Source organism: Hemibagrus wyckioides, linkage group LG19 (genome assembly GCF_019097595.1).
Source record: "Hemibagrus wyckioides isolate EC202008001 linkage group LG19, SWU_Hwy_1.0, whole genome shotgun sequence".
NCBI classification, from domain to species: Eukaryota; Metazoa; Chordata; class Actinopteri; order Siluriformes; family Bagridae; genus Hemibagrus; species Hemibagrus wyckioides.
Genome location: NC_080728.1, coordinates 13139967 through 13164916, shown reverse-complemented (window position 1 = coordinate 13164916; position 24950 = coordinate 13139967). Strand labels below are relative to the sequence as shown.

The 24950-nt window shown below is 41.5% G+C and overlaps 1 protein-coding gene across 10 annotated transcripts in view; it reads right to left on the bottom strand.

The window, feature by feature from the left end:
* Positions 1-24950, bottom strand: part of grip1 (glutamate receptor interacting protein 1) — a 294167-nt gene that overhangs the window by 4502 nt on the left and 264715 nt on the right. For 4 of the 10 annotated variants that reach the window (XM_058417361.1, XM_058417365.1, XM_058417356.1 and 1 more), the window contains exons 14-25: positions 24216-24296; positions 16622-16691; positions 13492-13637; positions 11043-11247; positions 10740-10879; positions 8286-8465; positions 4559-4724; positions 3226-3264; positions 2809-2920; positions 2567-2611; positions 905-1138; positions 656-802 (exon numbers count right to left, since the gene is read on the bottom strand). In XM_058417361.1, the coding sequence (XP_058273344.1) occupies positions 656-802; positions 905-1138; positions 2567-2611; positions 2809-2920; positions 3226-3264; positions 4559-4724; positions 8286-8465; positions 10740-10879; positions 11043-11247; positions 13492-13637; positions 16622-16691; positions 24216-24296 (1565 nt within the window). The remainder of the gene's footprint in view (positions 1-655; positions 803-904; positions 1139-2566; positions 2612-2808; positions 2921-3225; positions 3265-4558; positions 4725-8285; positions 8466-10739; positions 10880-11042; positions 11248-13491; positions 13638-16621; positions 16692-24215; positions 24297-24950) is intronic. The other 6 variants (XM_058417360.1, XM_058417358.1, XM_058417357.1 and 3 more) reach the window with 6 other exon arrangements.

Below are 24950 nucleotides of genomic sequence, written 5' to 3'. Positions count from 1 at the left end.
TGCTGTTGTACACAGTACTTAGTGCCCATTAGTCAGCATTATGTGATGGACAGTCTCAGCCTCGGACCATGGGATAAAAAGCATCGGATATCTCTTGTACACTTTTCTGGCCACAAGCTTCAGAATCTTCAAGGATGTAACCTGAGTATTAATCTATACATACCCTGATGCATTGATTTTCCAGTCCAAGAACAAACATAAATAGTCACTAGGCTAAAATCATCTACAGCACTGCATGTAAAAGTTACTACAGAGTAGTCTTTACACTTCTGGATAAAGGCATCTACCAAAAGTCATGTAAATATTTTGTTTGAAGTAGTTATTGTGAGGAAATAAGATAATCTCATAATGTTTGCTGACAGGCTCTGGGAAAACCTTTGGGCTGGTCATCTCTAATGTTTTTAGTGGTAGGTCCTGCTCATGTTTATTGACAAAAAACAAGAACCTAACTCTTTAATGAAAGCTGGCTTGTGAGATTACATGATCCTACACTTGCCAGGATAAACACAGTCCTGCATTCTGATTTTGTTCCTGAGCCATGCGGTTTGGTGAAGAATCTATATTAGTGTCCATTCCTTGAATATCTGAACTGGCCTACAGTAACAACCACTGTATCTTTAACACCTTCAATGGACTGTGTGGTGTGCTAGCCTACCTGTAACAGCCTGTCATAGGGTTTGAGCCCCGCCACCTCAGCAGGCCCACCTGGGCGAATGTTATTGACGTAGACGCCCTTCTCCAGGAGTCCATCGGACACACTGAAGCCAAAGTCCTCCAGGTCTGACTCTTTATTCAGACTCACCTGCAGTACACAGAAAGAATGAACTTGTAACGCATCAGAAGGCTTCGTGATCTCTGAGGTATTAGCGAGTGCGGTGTTAGTCGTATTAATAGATATGACTACCTTGTGTAGCTCCACAGGGTTTGGGGACACAATGTCCTTGATCTCTTGCTGCATCTTCCTCATGGCAAAGGCTTTGCGTCCACTGTCGCTGGGAAGTGTGTTGCTACGGTTGCCCTGGTTATACTGTGACCTGTTGCTACCACGCTCCTGGAAGCTGGCCTGCCTGCCCAGTTGGCACCGTGCCGGCGCCGGGTCATGGTTCAGACTCAGCGTACTGCCAGACATTATGGTGGCCTATAGCGCAGCACAGAGAGAATGGCACAGTGAGTTTCAATACACATCCCTAAAGCTACAAGGAACACAGGGCTCCTTGAATATACGTTGCACCCTCTACTGATTCTACATCATTTAATTTGTAGTAAAGTGTTATTACACAGACACTCAGTAGTGGGCTGCTGCTGATTCAAGCTCTCTTTTGACAAAAGAGATGGTTAGACACACAAAAACAGTCGCAAAAACATTTAGAAACCATCTGCTTGCTTCAGTGAAATCATTCATCACTATATCAATGCACAAACACTCTTGCTATCATGCATTGTAGCTGACTAAACACAAACACAGAGTACAGTCTCGAAGGGTTCCACCATGGAAAGCCATGGCAATAACTAAATCACACACAGTTTACAACTCAGATGGATTTTGGGCATCACAATGTTTGGTGGTGGCATTTGACAAAGCCTGGTTAAAGGATGTATGGTTAAACAAGACTGAAAGTCACAAAATAAAAAAAAGCCTTGCAGGGGCTCTCCCATCATGCTTTGCACGAGCCCACATGCCCATTTCTCCAGACCTGCATCATTGGACAGTTCTGAGTGATCGTCACCCAAACTGTACTGAAAAGGGAGTCCTGGTTAATGATGGATGTCAGCGCAAGACTGAGCTCTCCATCTCACCAAGGTGATGCATTTTTTTAATCGAAACAGTCAACAAACAACTAGTCATGCATTTTTACACAAAAACAGAATTTGTTCACTCCAGATGACATGATGTTTTTATCATTGTAAGCTGTATTTTTTTTTTTTTTTTGCTTTCGTTGGTGTTTTTTTTTGCTCTTGCTTTTCTAATACACTGATACACAACAGCAATACTAACCAAAGGTACACTTAATCAAGTCAGATATTTGCCCAAGGGTACATTCGGTTTGCTCTAATAACTCTATTTTTGGGGGGTTTCTACACAGAGCACAGAGGCATGTAGCTAAGAATATATAAAAATTAGCCTTCCCTTTTTGTCACAAGTTGAATGTGGCATCAAAATACCTGCAAAATTAGATCTAAAGTAAGATGCATTTCTAATTCAGTAAGAATTAACCATAGAGAATGTTGATTCAAGGTAATGCGAGACAAAAGTGATTTAATGTTACATCTGAATATAAAAAAACAACATAATCTAGCAGCAGGTGGAGGAGTCTCTCTCAGTTTGACTTGTATTAAGGTTTGTCATTCCTTAGTTGTTCCTATTGTTTGAATGCACCCCCAGGATTTGTAATGGTTTGTAATGGTTGTGTGTTATGGACCCTTCCCTGCCTCCCGACCTCCCTCCGGACCCTCCCACCCCCCCAGCCTTAAGCAAGCGTGAGACTCTGAGCCACACAGCACAGGGAGAGCTCCAGGATGCCAGTGCTACAAGCAGAGAGGAAGCCCAAAAAAGGAAAGGGGGTACCAAGACGGCCAGGTTTCTCTTAGTCAGAAGCCTGTTTGGCTTGTCCTGGAAAGAGAAGGAGCAGTTACACAAAACCAAAGGCATGACAGCGTGCGTCTGTAGACGGGGGTTGGGGGAGGGGGTGTATGGTGGAAGGGTGGGACGCTGTAAGAAGTGCATGGGTGTGTTAAAAACTGGGAATGGTCACAGTTAGGGGATGAAATGAATTTTGGTTGTATGAATAAGTTCTGTTATTGTGTTACCTCAAGTTCGCGAAGGATCCCGGACTGGCCGCACGTCTCCAAGTCCTCCAGTGCCTGAGACCAAAAGTTCTCTTCCTGATCCGGCTCGGTCCCATCGTGACCCACGGTGAACCTGGCAATGACAAGCAAAAGACGTTTCAGCACTCCATCCCTGCTTCGACTACAGCAGCCAACGAGCAGGCAGGCACCACAGGTATGAGCACAGAACACGACCAATGGGGCTGTGCAGGCACTGGCGGTGGAGGTGTGGCTCGGAAAAGAAGAAAAGAAATGGGACACACGGTCCGGTGTGGCTGGACACAGAGATGGTGACGCAATGCCAGGCTGTGATACCCACGGAGGGCCGCATGGCTTGGGGGCATGGGGTGAGGGGCCACGCTGGGTTTGGAAAATGGGGCACATGGCACTGAGCCTCACCTGCTGTCTGAGATAAGGCCAGTGGGCAGCGTGGCGGCTCTGCAGACAGGTAACAGAGACGCTTCAATCAACAAGATCATGTGAAACAGTAATAAAAAGCAGTCTCCTGCCCAGAGCAGCAGCCACTGTAGCTCAAAAGCTTTGTGTCTCACCACAAAACATGAGCTATTATTGCTTTAAAAGAGCTTTTATCAAATGACATTCACTGGTACATTCATAAGATTTCTTTTCAGATGAAACCTATAGAAGAGATTTTGCAGCTGAATACTGAAAATGGTTGCACTTACTAACACTATTAACTTGAAGAGCTTTTCATGCTTTTTTTTTTCCATTCAAAATATACAAGTTAGATAACAAATATATGAAATGGTTGCTGGACTGCACTTAACCCTAAGCATTTTACGACACTCTTTTATGGAAGTGACAAAAAACGCCACTGAAGACATTAACCTTATTAACGCTTGCTTTAAAAATGACACAAAGAGCAACATACCCAAACCAACTGTAATCTTCTCATGCAACGGCATTACATTTAAGATGCAATCTGCACCATACTCTATAACTGTGTGCAGTATAACCTTAGTTATGATGCTTATTTATAGTGACCATCATTAACGACTATTAACCATCAGTTTGGATCCATGCTACCAAATAGACTACCAATAAGCAACAGGTTAGTTCAATAAGGAGGCCTTACATTTTGTCTCTTTTTGTGTTAATGCTTTAAAACAGCTGAGAACATGACTGACAGACATATTTGCTCAACTATTATTATCTAAACTTTTAACAGGCTCATGATTACAATCACAATGTTACCATGTACCATCACTGGCCTGTACCTACGTTCACATTTAGGTAAATCTACCACATTGGTGCATATGGTGTATGTACACAATTACTGATTGTAGCCCAGCAGTTCCTATTAGTCATATCCGTCTCTTCCTCCTACAACAGGGACCACCACTGAGCAGGTATTATTTAGGTGGTGCATCATTCTGAATACAGCAGTGACTCTGGCATGATAGATGACATGGTAGTGTGCGTGGTGCTGCTATGAGTTTATCAGATACAGCAGAAATGCAGTGCTGTTTATTGTTAAATATCTGGTCACTGGTGGTCCTGCTGTAGTCCCTCTCCACTGAAGTGTGGGATACGGTTAGTCATTTTATACCTACCCAATTGTGCTGCCTGCCCAAGTGCCCAATGTAGTAGATGCACCTGATTATATAATACCAAAAACTATAAATACAAAGCAAGTGAAGTACATTGGACATTGGATTCAAGTTCTAAATGTTCCCTTGCTCGGCGTGAAGCGTAGTGTGTGTGTAGGTACCCGCTAGCGGTGGGTTTGTCCCATTCATCATCACTGAGACCCAGGTCCTGTAGGATGGTGCTCTTCTGACGGCTGCTGCCTGGAGATACACTGCCACGGGTCACTTTGGCGTTCCTCCATTCGTGGCTGTGGAAACTGTAGCCCGATGCTTGGAAGCCTGTCGGGGCTGGAAAACACACACACGTTATTTTGTACACTAGAAAAGTGCAAGACTTGGGGACTGTATAATGAATTGCCAAGAACTGTATTCATGAGATTATTACTGTCACAGCCTTGAGCTCCATGCTGTGTGTCATGCCTCCAGCAATACCATGTGTTTTTTTTAGCTCAGGTCTTGTTCATATCACCTTCATTGCCAAGCCTTATTTTCCATTTGCCTCATTACTAATTGTCTGTGTTGTTGTTTCTAGTATATTTCCTGGGTTTGACCTGTGATTGTCTCCATAGTTCCAAATATAAGATGATGTACATCGATCTCTATACTGAGCTCAGTGATATAGCTGCACTGCTTTTTATTCCTCCATCCACCTCTGGAGATATCTGCCTGGCTTTCTGACATCTCGTCCTTGATGAAAGATCCACAAATCGACCTCGACAAAACTGAACGCAGATACTACTGAACCTGTCAATCCCCATCAAAGCCCTCGCCGCCTATCTTGGCACCGATCACTGAGAAAGAATCAGTGTAATTTTAGATGACACACTTCACTTCTCTAATCACATCACACCGACCCACTGTTTCTTTGAAGAGCACAACCTTTTCCGACTACAGCATCTGCTCATGCTCAGTTCTTCTGCAAACCCTAGCTATTTTTAGATTCCAGCATTGTGGATGCTTCTGTCCATCTGGTTTACAAGCTCCAAATGTTCTCTCATCTGACCACGGTGCTGAGGTCATACCACTGATGTCCACTCGTCTTCGCATTTTAGGCATCGAAAAGCTCCATATATCTGCACCCTAGCTTAGACCTACCTACAAAGTGTGTGAGAAGTCCTTCTCTGAGGTCTTTGCTGCTTCAGTGTCTGAACTTTGTGTGAGAGTGTGTGTTTAGAACCCTGCTGAGCCTCAGAGCTCAGTCTCATGCAGTGATGGTGTATGTGTTGATTCGGTTGGTGTGTCTCCTGCCTCTTCTCTACAATCAAGAACCTTTATCCTTCTCTACACCCACTACACTTTAGGCGTCCTTTGTATTATTTATGGCCTTAACTTTAAAAGTGTCTTTTCTGTCAACGAGACAGACGCTGTGTTTGTTTAGACAATCAGTAGATGTTGATACGAGTGTCTACTCAGTGACTAAATAAACAGAGGCTAACTTCCCTATCCTATGGCTTTTACACATTTTTTACACAACAGACATAGTCCTGTTGCTTGTATGCATTTTGAGCAGGAATGACCGTGCTTGTTTACTTGTACTCATATAAAAGATGCTTTGATACAACGTTATGCTACGTCACAAAAACCTGTATATTTTTGCTGCACTAATGAGGAGAAAACATTGTATTTCACAATTAATCTTCAAAGCAATGCAAGACTGAACTACAGCACCTTCTTACAAGATTAAAGACCAGGTAAAGCGTATTATGGTGTTTAAACAGTATCAGACTGTGTGTGTGTGTGTGCAGAGCAGGATCAGTAAACATGGTAATTAAAAATAAGAGCATGGTGTCATGAATGGTGTGCTCACAAAAGTATTCTCGAGCACAGACCAGTCAAGTGAGAGCACAGAGAACCTGTGCCACATGAGAACATTGGAGGTCTGCGAGTACCGAGCACTCAAGCATGCACTCTTCCTTTCTGTTAACTTGCTCACTTGGCTTGCAAACCTTGGTGCAATTTATGTCACCTTGCGCTCAGTGCCATCACGCTCACTACTAAATATACTGTTTAATCCACATAAATAAAATTCAGCACGAGGCAGTCATCACTAGCAGCACACGGCAGCAACCAACTAACATTAAAAAGATGCTCGATGTCCCTTATTGTGTAAGACTAAGTAGGTTACTTATTTGGTATCAGTATCAGGATCTGATAAATGCTTCCATTTAGACAGGGCTACAAGTGCTGCAGGAACGGAAATGTGCTCTGTGTGAACCTTTAGAAACTCAACTAAAAGACTCATTCTTTTTTTTTTTAAGGAGACAGAGAAAGTAAGAGAGAGAAAGAGAGAGAGGTCAGCCTTGAGGAGGTGTATGCCAGCAGGACAAGATGAGATTTATGATCTCTCTAAGTGAGAATTGATTGAAAGCGACATTTGATCATTAAGAGGAAGGTTAAGCCCTCTGTGGGAGGTGGAGTGAGCGTGACGATGGGGTCTGACTCCAACAGCTCATGGATACCAATGAGAGAGCGTGGCAGCGGACCTGCTCGAGCAGCAGCACTGATCATCTTTAACAATGTCCCTGAACAAATTAGACCGGCTTGGCCATTATTTTCCCTCTGTGCGGTTTAAATCTCTTTTCCCCCTGAATCAAATAATATGCACTAAACTAATGTCTCTGGTAAATGAATACATCCCGAGTAATCGATTTAAATCTGAAGTGATGATTGCAGCATGTATTGTCAGTGATGAGTCTACACATGAACCCTGAAACTAATTAGTGATAAGAGCTTTATGCGTTATTAAATTATACATTTAATTGCAATCATTTCTTGCCTGCCTTACTGTGTTTGGTGGAGCATAAATACAGTTCCCTCTGTGGGTGTAATAATTTCCTGCCATTATCAGTTAATGCAATATGAACATTTTCTCCAATTTCTTGCCATCCAGTTTTTAGGACAAATGATTAGACTTGATCAGGAGGACGTTGCATGTCGGGGGACAAATCATATCCGTTACTGATTTCAGGTCTGCTAAACAGTTCTGTGTATTCCTGCGCACAGTAGCAGTTAGCTAAATACATTTACACCCACCAAGGCAGACGGGAAGACGTAGCTAATAAAAGGAAACCTTATTAACAGAGTACTGTATATGTTTTAGTACATCTTTAAATTTAATACTGATCCAATTATTCAGCACACAAACCTATATTATGCCTGTGCAGGGTTTAGGTGATGTGACCGTCTATTACAGGGCTGTAGATATAATTGTGAAATGGAACAAGCTGCACAGACTCCATTAGGAAGTCTACTGAGATTCACACTGATGACTCAATTTTAAAATAGAAATAGAGAAAGAGAGAGAAAAGTTCTGGCCTTGCTGCAAAGCACAAAACACATAACCTTCTTTCATTTCAACCAGGAGAGCTAGACCAAAAGATATTTGATCATTCTTTCTTAGATCTGACAAAAAGCCTTCTATTAGAATTACTGTTAAAGCTTAGAGGTATTTCTCTTTTCATGGCTTCATTTCAGCCTTTGTTTCCACATTTCTTCTGGCCTGAAAAAATGATCTCCGGCCTCAAATGAGCTCAATACTTAGCTCCGACTGATTAAAAGCACACTTGCAGGGTACAGAAGTGAGGTAGGTTAAGTGAAGTGAGAAGGGGACAGCTTTAGAGCAGAAAACCTCCTCTTTTAAACTACAGAAACAACAGACTCCATTGAGAAAAAGAATTCTAATCTCAAGATGCTTTCATGCCTATGAGTCTGCTGGATTCTGATTAAGAGTAAGACTAATACTTTGAGTATGTTTGCTAAATGATTTAGTTTGGTTTCATACTGCATTTAAAAACTGTATAAAAATATGAAGCTTCTCTTCTCCACCCTCAGAGACACAGCCATACCTACCCTGAGGGCTGAAGGAGGCATCAATCGCCGAGCCGTCCCAGGACTCGACAGCACTGTCCACACTGGGGATGGTGGTGGAGTAGATGTCTGATAGCTTCCCTGTCTTCTGCTGAGTCTCATCCTCTGCATCACTCAGTTCACCCAGGTGCCCGGTCACTGATGGCTGCTTAGGACTTGCCACTGTGTTTACACACACACACACACACACACACAAAATAAAACAAAAACCGAGCCTAGGGGTGCCAGGCTTAATGCATCATCGTAAATAGAAAATGTTAAAAGACATTTTTTCCACCAGAGCCACAAATCAGTGCTCATCCAGTGACTCATGGACACACTTTGAACCATATGCGAGTCATTCGAACATTCTGAACCAGAAATCAGGAAAGCCCACTGGTGTAAAACACCGTTTTTATATCAAAAAACATTTTGTTTCAAGGTTTACTGATTTGGATCAAATAAAGCCTCATATTGCAGCAGCATTATTATGAAGTACAAACAACAGAAACTCATTATTTTCTCCTCATAACCCACCACCTTTACTGCAAATTGTTACAGAAATAAAACACTCCATATTCCACAAATAGCAGTGTTTCACTTATGGGATGAAGGTTTCCATGTACGTGTGCATGTTAAGATGCAGGCAAATGAACATTCTGAATGAATTCATTCTTAAACATTCTGTTTTATTTGAATAATTTTATTACATTTTATTTCAATGTATGAAATGTTTTAACACGCCTAAAGAGAGCCAATTTATCAATTTGATAAATTTTTTTTGATAAAAAAAAAAAAAAAAAAAATATATATATATATATATATATATATATATATATATATATATATATAGATATATAGATAGATATATAGATATATACACTATATTGCCAAAAGTATTCGCTCACCCATCCAAATAATCAGAATCAGGTGTTCCAATCACTTCCATGGCCACAGGTGTATAAAATCAAGCACCTAGGCATGCAGACTGTTTTTACAAACATTTGTGAAAGAATGGGTCGCTCTCAGGAGCTCAGTGAATTCCAGCGTGGAACTGTGATAGGATGCCACCTGTGCAACAAATCCAGTCGTGAAATTTCCTCGCTCCTAAATATTCCACAGTCAACTGTCAGCTGTATTATAAGAACGTGGAAGGGTTTGGGAACGACAGCAACTCAGCCACGAAGTGGTAGGCCACGTAAACTGGTGGAGCGGGGTCAGCGGATGCTGAGGCGCATAGTGCGAAGAGGTCGCCAACTTTCTGCAGAGTCAATCGCTACAGACCTCCAAACTTCATGTGGCCTTCAGATTAGCTGAAGAACAGTGCGCAGAGAGCTTCATGGAATGGGTTTCCATGGCCGAACAGCTGCATCCAAGCCATACATCACCAAGTGCAATGCAAAGCGTCGGATGCAGTGGTGTAAAACACGCCGCCACTGGACTCTAGAGCAGTGGAGACGCGTTCTCTGGAGTGACGAATCGCGCTTCTCCATCTAGCAATCTGATGGACGAGTCTGGGTTTGGCGGTTGCCAGGAGAACGGTACTTGTCTGACTGCATTGTGCCAAGTGTAAAGTTTGGTGGAGGGGGGATTATGGTGTGGGGTTGTTTTTCAGGAGCTGGGCTTGGCCCCTTAGTTCCAGTGAAAGGAACTCTGAATGCTTCAGCATACCAAGACATTTTGGACAATTCCATGCTCCCAACTTTGTGGGAACAGTTTGGAGCTGGCCCCTTCCTCTTCCAACATGACTGTGCACCAGTGCACAAAGCAAGGTCCATAAAGACATGGATGACAAAGTCTGGTGTGGATGAACTTGACTGGCCTGCACAGAGTCCTGACCTCAACCCGATAGAACACCTTTGGGATGAATTAGAGCGGAGACTGAGAGCCAGGCCTTCTCGTCCAACATCAGTGTGTGACCTCACAAATGCGCTTCTGGAAGAATGGTCAAAAATTCCCATAAACACACTCCTAAACCTTGTGGACAGCCTTCCCAGAAGAGTTGAAGCTGTTATAGCTGCAAAGGGTGGACCGACGTCATATTGAACCCTATGGATTAGGAATGGGATGTCACTTAAGTTCATATGCGAGTCAAGGCAGGTGAGCGAATACTTTTGGCAACATAGTGTATATAGTTGAAGTGTATATACCGTATATATAACTACATGTGACAAAAAAGATCTTTAAATATTGACATCTAACATCTAAAATTCATTGTGTGTGTGTGCGTGCGTGTGCGAGAGAGAGAGAGTGAGAGAGAGAGAGAGAGAGAGAGAGACAGACAGAGACAGAGTGAGGGACAGAAAGAGAGAGAGAGACACAGACAGACAGACAGACAGAGACAGAGTGAGGGACAGAGAGAGAGAGAGAGACAGACAGAAAGAGAGAGAGAGAGAGAGAGAGAGAAAATGCACTCTAAAGTACATGTACACTCAGTGTGATTGACGCACTACTCACATTCTCCCTGTTTCTTGATCTTCAGTGTAACAGACTCTCCAGCCATTTGAAGCAGGTGGATAGCTTCACTCAGTGGTTTCCCCTTCAGACTGTTATTGTTAATGGCCAGGATACGATCCCCAACATGGATCGCCCCGGTCCTATACACCGCAAACAAGTTGATTAACATTTCCAGAATTTCACAGAACCAGTGGTTAGACTTTTAATCGCTACACTCTCCTCCTCCAAATTTTTTTCTGAGGGTATGTCTGAGAGTCAACACAGAGTTGTGGTGTAGGGTAAGGGGATGGTAAGCAGCAGTACCTCTCAGCCAGGCCACCCTTGGTGAGGCTGGAGATGATTATGGGGTCGAAGGGCTCCTCGGTGCCTGAGATGGTGATGCCCAGCGGGCCCCCGTAGCGCTTCAGCTCCACAGTGTAGATGATGGCACCAGAGCTCTCCTGCTCGTCTGCAACACAGGCCAACAGCACACGGGCGTCCATATCAACATGGCCTAGACGCAGGACACCTCACAGAGGGGCAGAAAGCAGAACGAAGACAGCCCTCACAACACCGGACAGAGAGAGTGAAAGAGAAAGGGAGGGAGGGAGGGAGGGAGGAAGGGGAGGAGGGGCAGGTTGGAGGGTTAATGGGCAGGGAAATGGGACAGAATTTAAAAGGGATCCGGAGGTTGTAGATGAAAAATGGAAAGTGGGGGGAAAAAAGGAAAGGCTACTCGAAAGAAAGATTTGGAAATTGTAGAATATAAAATTTGGATTTAAGGGCTGCCTTAAAATGTATGGTGTGAAGAAATCTAACAAAATGTGAGGAAATCTAACAGGAATATACAAGGAACTAGCAATGTACCTGTAATCAACTGTAGGGATAAGTATGTATCCTGACAGAGTGCAGACACAAAGAAAAAGGAAATGCATGTACAAGGCAGCATGTTCTAAACTAAACATATTCCTCGAGGCCCAGAAATGTCAAAGACCGGCACCGTCATTACTGAACACGAAATCCCTTCTGCTGAGCGCTAGTGCTGAGTGATTCTTACAAAGCTAAATATTTTAAAATCTAGAATTAGAGGTTATCCTAAAAGCCTATGATCTTTTTCCCATGCATTCGAAAAGCACTACCAGGGCTATACAATAATCCCTAATGCTTAGCTTCCAGGCAAAAAAATTGAATAGTCTTAAAAATGAATTGAGGGAAAGAGAGTTATGTGGAGGAAATGTGAAATGTCCTCCATCCTGCACAGAAGCTCCTGAACACACATAACACACTCTGTCAATCACATAGGTCACAAATTGCCAACCTGTGAATTTGGCCTTATCCAGATTGAGCAGAAAGAGGAGAGAGAGAGAGAGAGAGAGAGAGCGCTTGTAGACTTCCTCCGGGCCATTCGTTTTATCCTGCAGCCTCTCAGCCATACTAATGAAGAAGGGAAATCTCATAGCACCTCTAGAGTCAAAATCCACTGCTAAGTTCAGAAAAAATGCTGTGTGTGTGTGTGTTCTCTCTCCATGATAGAGGAAAATACATATTCAATTGCTATGTTAGCAAAGTCTGGTTCAACAGGAATCTTGTCCTGTTTACAGAGAGAGGAACAGAAAACGGTCCCCCTGATGACCCATTTCACATTAATCAAGACTTATAAGACAGCACTCAAATGTCATACTGGTGATTATTAATGATTCATTACCCTGACAGCAGGAGAGAAATGAGGAGACCTGGATCCCTGTTCTCTGTTATTCCATACAGGAAAAAAAAGTAAGCTGAAAACAAAACACCTCCAAGTCCATGTTTCTGAAACTACCTTGCTAAAATTAATTGACTTTATTAGAGGTGCAATCATGCTGAAACTCCGAAAGGCACTGTATGATATTGTGAGCCATGATATTTGTTGCAAAAACTATGATATCTAAGCAATGTAGTCATTAAATTGATTAATAGCTAATTAATAGCTTTATTCCATTTTGGTTAAATTTTGGTGTGTCCTTTCCTTTATACGCATCTCCCAAACTCACAGGAAACCATATTATATTGACCTGATTACCTATTTATTACACAAATCCACTTAAAATCTTAACAAGATCATTAATGATTCAGATTCACCAGCGCCAGCACTTAATGAATATCGTTCCTTCTTTATCCAACCAATGACTTATCCAAGTCATTATTAATAATAAGAAACGATTCATTTGATTAGATGGCATGAGCAGAAATGCTGTATAGAGACTAACTATAGAAAGGAAGCCCTATAAAGACCAGCACCTCCCACCCTGTGAGGAAAAAATAAGACTCTGGGGAGAGTTTTAGTGGTTAAATGAAGTCAGTGAGCATTTAATTGGGCTGATTAAACTCGTTTTCCTCTATGTGCACAATGGTAATAGTATTAGAGATTAGAGAAGAATGAGAAGGAGGCTTCTGCAGACACTGGACACAAAGGACCACGATACACTGCAAGAGAGATACTGGAGCTTGATGCCTGTGTGTGAGTGTGTGTGTTTGTACACCTGCAAAAAATCAAGCATCAGAATGACAGCCATCAAGGTAGCACTGCTCTTGTTGCTCTTCATCAGGGACTTTCTTTTTTCCCTTGTGTTTGGTGCTGTGTATTAAAAGTGAACAAGCCCCATCACCTAAGCACTGTTTACTCTAATCTTACTTCAGATTGCAAAAGGTCGCCATTTTGAGAATATACCATCACCCCTAATCCAAGAGGTACTGCCCACGGTGAGGGAGTGTGAGTTACAAGGCCCAGGGGTACCTGAGTTGTCCTCGTCTTTACGGATTTTGAGCTTGACCAGTTCCTCACACTGCTGCAGGATCTGGACAGCATCTTCCATTGAGCAATTGTCCAGGCGGATGTTGTCGATAGCCAAAAGCTTGTCTCCCAACTCTAGAGTCCCCGTCCTGGACAAGAAGATAGGAAAATATACATTTAGGGAAAATTTACTGAAAGGAATATGACTTTCACAGCTGTATTTTATGTTGGAAATGCTTTAGTTGTTGTCTAAAATAAAATAAAAAAATAAAAAAACAAATAATAATAATATGTTGGATGTTTTGGAAAAAGCTACATTTTCTTGGTGACGATCATTCAAAACAATGTTTTATTTATTTCTTTAAACACCTAGTTTTTAGAATTAATTAATTAATTATTATTTATTTATTTATTTTTACAAAAATGACATCTATTACATCTAAAGACTAACCATTTTCTTTTAGCTTCATGCTTTTTCCTGGTTGTGTATTTGTGCTTCTTTAACTTTAGCTTTCTGTCTATTGGTTTAGATGATCAGCTTTAGAATACATTTCTGGAGTTTTCTATCAAAATTTATAAAATAAACCTCCTACAATATACTCGTCTCTCGTCTCATCTAGACATAAACCCGTAAGGCACATTCTGGTCTCCATGAGCAATACTTGTTGTATGATGCAGATGGAACATGGTGTTTAAATTAATGGACCTCATATTTATGGCACACGTTATTGTTTACACATTTTACACACCATTTGTCAAACACACTTTAAACGTAGAGGAAAATATTGCAGCAGACAGTTACAGGATTCATAATCTGTGACTGCATCCTTTGGGCATGTAGTGCTATATGTAGGCATTACCATATGATTCTGTCGTAGCCTGTGCAGTGAACATACAGAATATTGAACAATATATCTGTTTAAAAAATTTTCCTGGCTCTTAAGACAAAGCTAAATACATTAAAAAAAAGGTCAAAATTCATTGATTTTTATGAAAAGATATTGGTTTTAGGTGATGGAATTATAACAGGTCAGTGTCAAAGAGGCAGTCAAATAACGCATAAAAACACCTTTAGTCTGCACTTGGTGTTTGCTTCATTCCTATATTCAGCATTTTTCATTTACAAAACTTATACAGACACTTAAAGGATATAGAAAGTAGGGGTGCTGAGAGTACTAGAGGTTTAACTGCTGTAATAATAATAATAATAATAATAATAATAATAATAATAATAATAATAATAATAATAATATTGTACAGTTATTACATGACACAGGTATGCTGCTAAAAACTCCATGTAAAACATCTTCCCACATCCTTGCAGTACAATACTCCTTTTATTCACACTCTCGTCCCCCGACACACACTGACACAAGTACACAATTTTTTAGAGAGCAGAGAGAGAGAGAGAGCACAATCTTTATTCAGAGGACTGGTCACGGTACACACCGCCAGAGTCTGAGGGAATTTTAGAGCGACGAATAATTCAAGGATATTTCGTTATTAACAGCCAGGTAAGAAACACAACCCCGCATTCAGATGATACAGCAGCCGAACTTGTAATTACGCCTGCATTTAAACAGATCCTAATGATCTCTCAATTGCTCCATCAAGCTGCAGGAGAGCACAATTCGAGTGGCACAGAAATGAGGTGTGTATTCAGCAGAGACAAAGCTGAACGGCCACATAATCATTGCAGCGGGGTTTCTGTCACATTAAATAATCTTGATCTTTGCATATCCTGTCTAACCCAGTTTCCCCTTGTTAGTGCACGATTATTAGGCATGTGAAATGATGTAACAGCCCGGCAAATTAGAGCATCTCTGCTAAATGTAGAGTCATTAAAAAGAATTCACAAATGGAACTGTTCGGCAGAGAGGTAAACTCTTTGTGTCGAACTCTAGCCGACTTGCATCGTGTGTTTTTAATCAACATTTGCATGTTGGATAACCCCTCTGTGATCTTTGAATGAGTTCTTGGACGTAACCCAGCACTTGGTGCTCTGTTTTCTGCTCGAGTGCCTTTAATTAAATCACCCAGCAAAGCTCTATACCATCAGATCTCTCTCCCTTGGTGCCCTGGCAGGCTTCTGCAAACACACACACACTCACTCTGAACGGAGCTAAACATATAACACTATCACGGCTCAGTGTGTTCATGTGTGTACCTCAGCATGTGCCTCCGGATCAATCTGTAGAACGAGACGGACGCAAATGAGTTCCCCAGGTGACGGTGTGTAACGGAGGCGTATGAGATATTGGTGTAAATCACACAGGCGGGATATGTGATGGTGAGGGGAGTGGATTACTGAAGGGTTCTGAAGTGTGTGTTTTTAACACGTTTAACAATGCTTTTCCTGGTAAGGGTGATAATAGCAGCAGGCTTCAATCCTCTCCTTCTCTTGAGGGGATACCTCTTGAGTGTATCCTGGGTCTGCCCCAGCGTTTGCGCCCAGTAAGGCATGCCTGATGGGAGCAGCTCTAACAGGAGTTGACAATGGGGAGCCTAACAACCACAACTGTCTCTCAATTCAGAGAAGCAGTAGGTCTACTCTGAGGCTCTACCAGATTATCAATCTCCTCACAACTCATCACGAAGAGTAAGTCAAGCAATTCTGCAGGGCCATCTCACTTGTCTTTCAGTTACAACACACAGCTTGCGGTTGTAGTAGATTGACCGGAAAGCCGGGAGGCTTTGTCCGCAAACAGGGCTCCTGTTTCCTTGCCACAGAACGGATCAGTCACTAACACTGCTGCCAGTTTCACTTCCTGAATAATTCATAGCAGTCACTGAATAATATGCTTTAAGATGAATAATTAATTAACAAAACATAGCTTTAAGGGGTAGATATAAATTCGAACAATGTAAAAAGTTTATTTGCATGTATACAAGTTCAGTGCAGTGCAATATGAGGCCACTGAGGTCATTGTATAGTATAAACGAAAAAAAGAAATTGATCATGTCTTTCCTCCAAGTTGTGAAGCCTTCCACCTTGGGACATAAACTCATAATTTTTGGATGACAGTGTGAATGCTTTTCTGTCACGCCACACGGGAGCCCTCTGTATTGCTTAAATAAAGCAGCTTTTATTGTGATTACACAACGCAATGAAGGCTGAGATTAAAAGTGTTACCTGTGTGCCACGCTGCCCTTCTTGATGTCGGAGATGATAAGAGAATCACCTGGCTTCCTGTTAGATGGAGCTGAGAGAAACACAAAGAAGAAAAAACCGTGAACAAACCAAAGAAGACAACTCACTGAACAATGTAATCCACCCTCTAGATCTTGTTTGTTTTATCACTTTTTTCAGCAAAACCTCTTTATTACGTGTTTAGTAGAAACAGAAACATCAGGTATATTCCCAAGATCTACACTGCATACTTCACTCAGGAGATACCGTGTAAGAATGCTGAGTCATTTTTATTTTTTTTGCTAACTTAGTAATAAGACCACCTCTCTATAGGGAAGGACCTCCAGTGGGCCCGTCACAGCCGCTTTCCTTTAAATCTCACATCTGCAGTGTCCCATGACTTCATCAGCTCCCGTCTGTGTTTGCTCAGTGCTGATGAGGGAGAGTCTACTTTTAGCTTACACAGCAAATCCCGTGTTTTGGTATTCTAAACAAGCAGACTATGTCCTCAGGTCCTCATTTCCTTCCTGCAAATTTATAAGGATGCAACTCTTGGCAATGAGTACACTGAATAAAATACTGTACTGCCTTACATAGATGCTGCAAGCTGTGGAAAGAAGTGTGGGGAAATGAGCAGACACAAGCCTGACATCCCCCTGCTAATATATCTCTGTCCTCTGCGAGAGCCAAGGCAGTACTGGGCCGAGGAAATTGTTACATGAATTGCTGCAACATACAAATTTATTTAAGGGCAGTTGGTAGAGTGGAAACAAAATCCCTAATATAACAAGAGGAGATAAAGAAGAAAATGGTGGTGTCGGGCAACAGGCTGAACAGAATGGAGGGATTCAATTGTAAAATGTTGATGACTCAATCTAGATGCAGCAGATTGCACTGGTAGCCTCAGCCATGGAGAGCAAGCGAAGGCAAGAAATTGCCTCAAGGACTTACAATCAGAGAGAAGTGGCTTTGAACAAGTCCCACTCTACACAAGCAAACTGTCAAAGTTAGAGAAGCACACGCACAAAGTGACTGGTCCATATTTTATACTTCAATCTCAAAACGTCAGCTCAGACAGGCATCACAGCGTTTCCTAATATACAGCCCTTATATATCAGAAGGTATAGATATTTCCTACACGCGGACTGACATCCTTTAAACCTTTTCAATCTGACCAAGTGATAGTGACTCACAAGTCAAGAATAAAAGTGCTGCAATCATTGGAAGCGTCTTTCCAAATCGACCATCTAAACCTAGCACAATCATTTTAAAACCTGAATGGATTAATATGATGAGAGTAACTTTTCATCTCGTTACACTCTACAGCTTGAATTACTGCTTTAAAGCTAGTTACAGAATGTGCTCAAAACCATCCACTGGATTAAATGGATCAGATTTGCCAACTAACAATTACATAATTTGCCCGATTTGATGAAAAATTAGACCCTGCTAAAAGATTTTGTAGCCTTTAAAATGTATTTAATCGGTGCACACACTTGAGAAACCTGCATTTCATGAGGGTTCTTTTGATAGTTAAGGGTTGTCTCTGTTCAGAGGTTCTGAATCATACTCTCTATACCTGACACTGAAACACAAAACCTGCAACGCTGCCTCTGTAGTTTAGTCACCTGCTAATTCCAGCCCAACAAAACATCTCTCCCCATCATACAACAGCTACGAACTGGGGAAGGTGAAGGCTAACAAGTTTTCAGCCGACCACAAGGAAGGCACACATCAAAACTCTTCTGTGTTCTGGCACCTTGGTGGTGGAAAGAACTTTCTTGAGATATTTGAACAGTTGAGTCAGTGGAAGTCTTAGAAAAGAAATGAATAAATAAATAAATGTGTGTGTGCTCTCCTTGCTGTATTTCCTCCCAACAGAGGTTTAGACTGATGTACTCTTAGTCCATGGCCCTGTGAACCGGTATGGATGTATTCATCGATAGAGACTTCAAATGCACTTTGGAAATTCGTTCTGGATAAGAGCATCTGCCAAATACCGTAAATGTAAACCGCATATTTTCAAACCGCTGCTCATGCTGCGTCACATGACAGCGTAACATTGTCTGTCTGTACCGCTTATACGATCTCTTATCGGGTCACGGGGAGCCTGTGCCTATCTCAGGCATCATCGGGCATCAAGGCAGGATAAACCCTGGACAGAGTGCCAACCCATCTCAGGGCACACACATTCACTCACGCAGTCACACACTACGGGCAATTTAGAGACTCCAATCAGCCTAGTAACATGTCTTTGGACTGTGGGAGGAAACCGGAGCACCCAGAGAAAACCCACCAAGCATGGGGAGAACATGCAAAGCGTAACATATTCAAAGTAAAATGATCTCAGCCATCTTTCGCACACATGAGCTCATACATGCCCAAGATTGCCTAGTGTCACGGTCACTGTGCTTCCTAGGGAATAAAGAACTGCCACTTCTCCCACTCAGAAAGGTCGTGGTCTAAATTGAACCATTAGGAGTTCCTCCAAAAGATTATGCAAAAAAACCTGTAAGGTATTCAGATTTAAAATGTTTTATTAAGCGTGTGGTATGAGCTGTCATAACAAACCAGAAGCTATTTGTGATCAATGTTGTTTACTTGTATAGAGGGGAAAAAAAAAACCCTGATGCTGTTCTGTTCAGACGCATCAAACATTTCCAGCCTGTAGGCAGCATGGCGGGTATCACCAGCTAGATCAAGAGCTGTGACTAGGAATGAATGTTTGGAAACCAAATATACAAAAAATAAAGGATAATGTTTCATAGTAGAGAAAAAAAAAATGAAGAACTGCAGCATCATCCCTCACATCCGTTGAGAGTCACCATGCTGTTTGGCTTTAGATATTGCGTAACTCCACACAGGTTTTTCACTTCAATTGGACCGCCCACTTTGTGTGGGCTTCTGTCAGTGTAAATCATCAGCTCTTATCAGGGAAAAAAGGGAATGATTCAGCCTATTTTGTTGTGTTGTTGCGGCTGGTTTGTTTTTGCCACATCCGGGCTGCATGACAGCTTACTGTATGATGTCTTCTGCAAATCTGATTTGTCTTTTTCTCCATCTGTTGTTTGGTGTAACTGTGATGAGTGGTGGATCCTTGCCGCTGCTCAACTTGTGTGCCGTATTCGTCTGAATCGTACTAGGTGAGCATCAGGCTGAGATCACTTTCTTGATTCATGCTGTGACACGGAGAACCAAATATGCCAAACCCCTATTTTCCATCAACCCGCTAAAGGAAAGCTTATCAAGATGAACGCTGATGGTTCTCACCTGCTCCGCATGAGGATGCTGTTTAACTCGAATATATATGACAATATACAGCGCTCAAGAAAACACCGAAGTAGCATTAGCGTCACATAAATCGCAGCATTCTACTTAATCAGGTTCCTCCATCAGGGGTGGGACTGATTGATGTAAAAATACGAAGTAGGATAAACAATAGGTCCACGCGAGCTGTCCCTGGCTGACTTTACCGCTTCGGGAGAAATATGACTTAGTGTCAGACATAAAGCTGGGTGGCGTTAAGCACTTCACAAAGCACATAAATAAGGTGCTACTTGGAGCAGCGTGTGAGCACGACCCTGCAGGCTGTTTGCTGTGTCCTCAGCATGTTGCAGACAATAACATCAGTGCAGCTGACTGTTCACTCTGCTCTCTCGTATTCTTTCCTGTTGTGCCTTTTCTCTCGTCTCTATCCATCACGCAAACATACAAAGCGTGAACGTGGCCGGCTGGCTGTGAGCCAGCAGAAGGAGGTTTATTAACAGCAAGAAGGATCTTCCATGTGACACTGTGCACCCCGGAAAATTGCATTTGAGAGGGTGGTATTAATCCTTTCATGCAGAATTAAGGTGAATGATGCATCTCTAAAGAACTCCTTGCTACACTGCTGAAAATAAGGTTCTCTTTCCGTCATTCTGGGAGCTGCAGAAAGCCTAAGAGAACAACTGACATAAGTTCCTATTCTTTATAGGAGGTAGTGCAGCAAATCCTAAAATCCCAGCACATTCATTTAACGGGGAACTTTATAAAGTTTGAACATTTCCAAAATGGTTCACTGCATTCACACAGCCCAGATCGGCATGTTCCAGTAAACCTTATTCTGTTACAGATGGTTTAATATCGCTACAGATGGTGGGCAGTTGCTGAAAGCCCACCAACATTCAAATCTCAAAAATACAGATTTTTATGTAAATTACTCCAATGGTGAAGCGTCTGGGCATATGGGATTCCCAGAGAAAAGTAGACACTTTCAGAGTTTTTATAGTCTACTCAATTAGCTAAAGCTTAAGATATTCGCAGAGTTGCAATTTAGGCAAAATGTTCTAGATAGTTAGTCTAGGCTAAAGTTAGCTTGCTGAGCATTGCTAGCAGCTAACAAACAAAATAGATGTATTTACCTCATTATAGTGCATAGCTTGACTTCACTTCTGACTTCACTTATCTCTACTCCATGGCTCTTTAGGGAAATGGTAGCTCAGTGGTAGCTTCCAAGGTGCTGGACTATTGATCGGAAGGTTGGAGACCCCGGACCAGTAAGCTGCCACCGCTGGGCCCTTGAGCATAGCCCTTAACCCTTAAGTTGCTAATAAAGCCAATACAGCTCACCATCCAAATAACACCACAAATTACACTAAAGCATGAAGCTTGTTCTTCGTGTGTTTCTCTGCAGCAGGGACTGGAGTCAGGATAGAAGGAAAAAAGGATGGGGCAAAATACCATCAAATTCATGAGGAAAACCTGCTGCTAGAGAAGAATGTCCCTGCATGGCCTAGTAAGAGTCCAGAAAAAAAATCTGTGGAATGACCCGAAGACTGCAGTCCACCATCAAATTTAATGCAAAGTCTAGATGTGCAAAGTCGGTAGAGACGTATCCCAACAAACTAAAGGCTATAATTAAAGCAAAAGGTGGTTCAACAAAATACTGACACAGGGAAGTGATCCTTTATCCATCTCAGTGATTGTTTTTTTTTTAAATATATTTTTTTGGACCTGTTCCTGTTATGTAATTCACTTAGATGTTATAAGATGCACTGGGTAAACACAGCTGGCTAAAACAAAAATTGTGTCTGTCTTCATATCGATACCCACTGTAAGTTAGCATGCATGGCGGCTGTGGTAATCGAAACACTCGACCACTCATTTTCAGTGTAAATCCTGGATCCATCATCTTTGGCCTAATTTTCATAAAATCTATATTTTTGGAGATTTAAATGTACTAATCTTACCCTGAAGGGCAAAAATTTACATTTATTAAATACACTACAGGAAAAAAAACATATAAAGAGATGTGTACAGAATGTAAATGCCAAATACCTGAAATAAAGTATGTTTTCAAATAACATTGCCAGCTTTTTTCAGCTCCACACACCTCAGATCTACCAGACATAAATTTTCCAGGAGAACACAAATGCATTACAACACCACTGAATACAATAACTGTAACGAGAATAGAAAGTGCCCAGGCAATAAATTATCTTTGCTTGACCAGGCAGTGATGTATGCAGTGATGCAACTTCTGGTTAAGGCCATGAGCATTCATCATGGAGGGTGGATAATGGAGCACTGAGCATTGCCGGCCAGAGGAACAAAAGACATTACAGGTGATTCTCTCTTAGTCTCAGAATGACCTTCTTGAAAATAAAAGAGGTGGTAAATACAAGATAGGAACAGTGAAGACCAAGCAAGAGTGGGGAATCAGCTGGGATCTAATGCTGGCTAATAATGAGGTCTACTTTTTACTAAATGCAATAAAATATTCAAGGACCATGAAAGTTCTGTTAAAGACCCGTAGCGGTATACTGCTAATAATATATTTGTATACCGCTTCCAAAATATTTAAATGCGATAGAAATAAAATCAACTGCATTTTTCTAGATAATATACTAAATTCATAACTGTCACAGAAGGTCCATCTGTGGCTAATTCATCCCCTAAATACCATCTGTAGCTATAATTGGAGAATTCAAGCCTGTAGTGTGTAATTCAGTAATGAGCCATGTCTGAAACTGTCCAAGACAAATGCTTTGTTTCTTATTGCCTGATTATAGCAAAAGCCCTTTAATATGCCTTTCTATTTTCTATTCCCAAGCAGCCAAGCAAATAAGCAATTATAATCAATTTAAATATCGAAGGAGTGTGTGTGAAATTTAGAGGAGGCAGTGACATACAAGAGTCAGTGTATTACTGTGTACTGCCTGTCTAGGCACCACTAGGCATGGGGCAAATGTTTTGGCGGCTGGAAACCAATGGAAATTCTTAGTGACCAGTTTGGTCCCACTTTAGCAGAGGTCATGGTTTACTTTTTTTGTTTGGTCATTTTCACTGTACAGAACAAACCATCAGAAGAGATGCATGTTTTGACGGATCAGATATGATGTAAAAACTCCCTAATTTAACAACCAGTTGTTTTTAGATCCAGTTCCTAATTTATCTCAAACCTTTTACTGCCTTTAGCCGTAACAAAAATATGAATTCTGTACCCCCTCAGCACAGATTTATTTTATGAGCTATAGAAATATTAGACTCATTAATCAAATGTGAATAATAATAATATTTTGGCTATGCATTGGCATTGTTTCAGAGCTTTTTAATCTTTAGACAGAACTCATTAGCTCCAAGCTGACATTATTTATAGGTTTTTTGTATTTTTTTCCTTCAAAGTTTTGGATTGAACCTATTTGACTCAACCGGCCAGTCAAAAAGACTAATATGTATGCGAATTTAATCATTTATACTTTCATAAATCCCAGTACTGTAACTAAATTAAAAATCACAGACCCCTGGCTTTGCTTCTCAGACCTTACTTTGAGAGCTGGAGTCCCTTTCTTGGCATTATTTGTCTTTATCTCCCAGGTTCAGCAGTGCACACGGGGCTAATGTAGTAATACGGCTTAGCATTGGAAAATATTAATTGAAGAAACATTCGGGTGGTTTTGGAACTCAGGAAAGAAATGGACATTTCCAGAAATGTCTTCTAGAAAATAAATCACAATTCCATTTGCTCTATTTGCTCCCAGAAAGTGGCTGTGCCCAGAGAATTAAATATTCAAAGCTCTTTTAAAACCTTCATGGTTAAAAAGTATGACCGGAATACTGGGCAACTAGCAACAGACAAACAAATGAGCTAATTACAGCTCTTATGGCCTGTTTTCATTCGGAGTCGTGAGATAAATGATGCTGCAGTGAAAGCCATTTGTAGCAATTTGTTTCTATTATGCTTATTATTATAAAGTTACAACAACCTGCATTATCTGTTGGATTCATATAAATAAACCAGTCACTGATGCCAATTTGTATAACCTGTAGAAAATAAATAAGCCACATTATATAATGTATTAGTAATAACAAATGATTGGACGTATTTAGTGCGACCCTCCCCTCCCCTTTTTTTGTTCACCATCATGCCCCTTAACCTCAGGCTCACTCGGCCAGCGTGTGTGAAATAGGAAGTATTTCACCGCTGATATCTAATATCCACACTACAGTACAGAATTGTCAGCGATACTAATTATAACTACGCACTGCTGGTTCTTGGCCTCTTAATGACATGATCCGTGTAATGATGTGAGTAGAGGAGAAAGAACCAAACACTCACAGCTGATAGTGATGCCCAGCTCTACTCCTGGCTTCTTTGGTAGCTTCACATGGAAGGTGCCACTGCTCGGGATAACAGACTCTGAAAGACAGAAATAAATAGGATTGCTCGTCCATATCAGGTAAAAATGAATGTCATGTCAAACTGAAAGAGAAAACCACACACAGGCGAGTGAAAGGTGTTCAGAATTTAGATAACAAAGCCTCCAGTACTTTTCTCTGACAGCGTCACAGACACTCATGACACAGCAGGTTTTTAGAGGTTAGTCTGGAGCTACAGAAGGTTGCAATAACTAATGGAGCAAAATGCCCCCCTTTCTCTGAGTGCACAGCTACAAAGGACCTCAGCTGATGGGAAAACCATCAAAGCATCGCACACAGAAATTCGACTGGTCTCTCATGGACTGCAATTACACATGTGCACCATAAAGGCCAGGTTTTCTTAGTTGGTTTTGTTTTAAAACAATCACTCAAAATAAAGTCAGGAAAGCTTGTTCCTCCTTCAGGAGCAGAGCATGTTCTTTCTGTGCTGAAACACCTCAGCGTCACGGGCCAAAATCCCTTCTGGCAAAGCCAAGTTCGAATCATTTCTCCTCCTGCCTATGTTCTATGGAAAATTCAGAGCAATGTGACTGCTCAGTGAGGAAAAATCATCATCGATAAAAACACATCACCCTGTCAGAGAACTCATGTAAAAGATGCATGCTTTTTTTGCTCTGGTGTTTGTGCTTTTTTT